Source organism: Microtus ochrogaster, chromosome 10, assembly GCF_000317375.1.
Source record: "Microtus ochrogaster isolate Prairie Vole_2 chromosome 10, MicOch1.0, whole genome shotgun sequence".
Classification (NCBI taxonomy): domain Eukaryota; kingdom Metazoa; phylum Chordata; class Mammalia; order Rodentia; family Cricetidae; genus Microtus; species Microtus ochrogaster.
Window position 1 is genome coordinate 84,387,159 of NC_022016.1, and position 2,524 is coordinate 84,389,682.

A 2,524-nucleotide genomic window follows, 5' to 3' on the forward strand; every position below is an offset into this window, starting at 1 on the left:
GAACACTGTATACATAATAAATAAATAAATATTAAAAAAAAAAAGAAGAAAAGTATAGCCTTGACTGCTGCCCTTCTCAGTCTATAGACCAGGTTGGCCTTGAACTCCCTTGAGTTCTGACTGTCTTTGCCTCCCAAGTGCTGGAATTAAAGGTGTGTGCCACCACCACCCTCCCCCCCAGCAAAAGACTTTTAAAATTAAAAATAATAAAAAAGATATTTTGTGTGTATGTGTGTGTTTCACTACCTACCCGTACAGTCCAGAGGACAAACTGAAGGAGCGAATTCTATACCCGCTACATCTGAGTCTCAGGGATCACACTCAGGTCATTAGACTCAGCAGCAGGCGCCTTTAGTCCACTGAGCCACCTTGCTGGTGGCCCTTTTTTGTTTTGTTTTGTTTTTTAAGATAGGGTCTCTCTGTGTAACAACTCTGGCAGTCCTGGAATTCACTCTGTAGACCAGGCTGGCCCCGAACTCCTGAGTGCTGGGATTAAAGGTGCGAGCCACCGTGGTCCAGCTGTGGCTAATTTACCTTTAACAATCACAGCTCATGCTAGATGTGAAGGCTCACATTTGCGATTTCAACACTCAGGAAGCAAAAGAAGGCTGATCTGGAAGAATTCAAGTCTAGCTTCATGTACACACTGAGTTCCAGCTCCGTAGTGAGCTGTTGTTCCCCCCAGCAACCACAGGCCACAAGGCTATCCCTGCTTACAGTCATCCTTGTTACCGCCATTCAGCCAGTTCAGTTCGTCAGTACTGGGGTTCAGACCCAGGGACCCCACCACGCCTATAATGCCCCTACCACTGAGGTCTTTCTTATCATGGTTTCCAGCCAACATAACATGCGGTACTCACCACTGAAGCAACCTGTCTCCTTGGGTTTCACAAAACGCCTGGAAGGCGGGAAAACTTCGGTAAAAGTCATACTCGTCGCCAAACTGTGGCAGGCCCCCAGATGCCTTGGTCACCGCCACTACTGACCCAAGGGCAAACTGAAAAATTCAGAGGAAAAGATACTTTTAAAACATGGATTTCTATTCATTCATTAAAAAGAAAAACAAAACCTTGCCTCCACCTCCTGAGTGCTGGCATTACAGGTGTAAAACCATACACGGTTTATGTGGTGTTGAGAACGAAACCTCAGGCTTCACATATACTACGCAGCCACCCTGTCAACTGAGTTATATTTCCATTCCTGATATGAAAGTTTATTATGAACTGTGATTTGAAGAAAGTTTTTTGTTCATACCGACCTTAGTTTACACCTCTGAAAAATGGGCACAGTAAAAGGTAGTTATTGGGAGGATTAAATGAGCTACTACAATCACTTAGATCACTGACTGGCATATGGATGCTATCACTAAGTTCAGACGTAGACGCTTTCTAGAATAATTTACTGTGTTTCTGTGGGTCTGATGCACATCCATCAGCAACACACAGTTCAGACACTGCAGACGACCATTTGCTACCCAGTCGTGTGGTAACGGGAACCAGTCTATAGTGGCTGTCATGTTAAGGTCTAATGACAGCATTGTCAATCTTGTGAACACAGAATTAAACGAATCCTTTTATGCTCAAGGAGCACTGGTGAAAGCGCTTTGGCCCTTAGAGAGACTCGATGGCAACTGTGACAAGTGACGTTCAACCCAACATTACAGACGTTTGTACACAGTGGGGACAGCACGGGCTCTCCCGCCACGGGCTGCTGGGCCCGAGGTAGCGCAGGGTGCGCCACGTGGACGACAAGGACGCCCTTCTGAGGGCGCGGACACGGCTTTACACGCAAAGCGGCACGCGCTCATACCGGAAGCGCGGCGCCCTCCGCTCCCGCTCGGCTCCCACTAATCCCGCTGCGCGCCGTGAAGCCACCGTGGCGGGCGCCGGAAGCCCGGAGGGCCTGCTCCGCAGCCCCAGACCCGTTTCCGGCCAGCACAGGGGCTCCTGGGGTGTCCCGGGGCCCGCGAACTCACTTTTACGAAGCTGTCTGCGTCGGGGAAGCCAGGCAGCACCATCTCCTCGTCAGGCTTGGTAGCGCTGGTGGCCGCCGCGGCCTGATGCTCCCGGGGACTGGGAGGCGCCATCTTTCCGTCCTAGGGTGGCTCTTCTCGCGAGATTGATCCGGCTGACCGAGGCGGGCTCAGCGCGCGTGCGCATAGGTGGCCTCTCCGCTACCGCCCCACCAGGCTTGTACCTAGTTACCGAGCATGGCTCTCAACAGGAAAATGACACTGTATCACTAACAGTCCTGTGCTCTACAGTGTGTACTGGAGGATACAGTGTGTGTTTGTTTTTTTCAAGACAGGATTTCTTTATGTAGCCTGGCTGTCCTGGAACTCACTCTGTAGACCACGCAGGCCGCAATCTCAGAGATCCGTCAGCCTCTGCCTCCCAAATGCTGGGATTAGAGGCGTGCACCACCACCGCCTGGTTGAAAATACAGTTTTAATCACAGTTAAAGATAGTTTTTCTCAGCCGGGCGGTGGTGGCGCACGCCTTTAATCCCAGCACTCGGGAGGCAG

The 2,524-nt window shown here is 50.7% G+C and overlaps 1 protein-coding gene across 1 annotated transcript in view; it reads right to left on the reverse strand.

The window, feature by feature from the left end:
• Positions 1–2,178, reverse strand: part of Exosc10 (exosome component 10) — a 23,120-nt gene extending 20,942 nt beyond the window's left edge. The window contains exons 1-2 of the mRNA XM_005353718.2: positions 1,976–2,178; positions 861–997 (exon numbers count right to left, since the gene is read on the reverse strand). Coding sequence (XP_005353775.1) covers positions 861–997; positions 1,976–2,086 — 248 coding nt within the window. The 5' untranslated portion in view covers positions 2,087–2,178. The remainder of the gene's footprint in view (positions 1–860; positions 998–1,975) is intronic.
• Between the last annotated feature and the right edge of the window lie 346 nt (positions 2,179–2,524).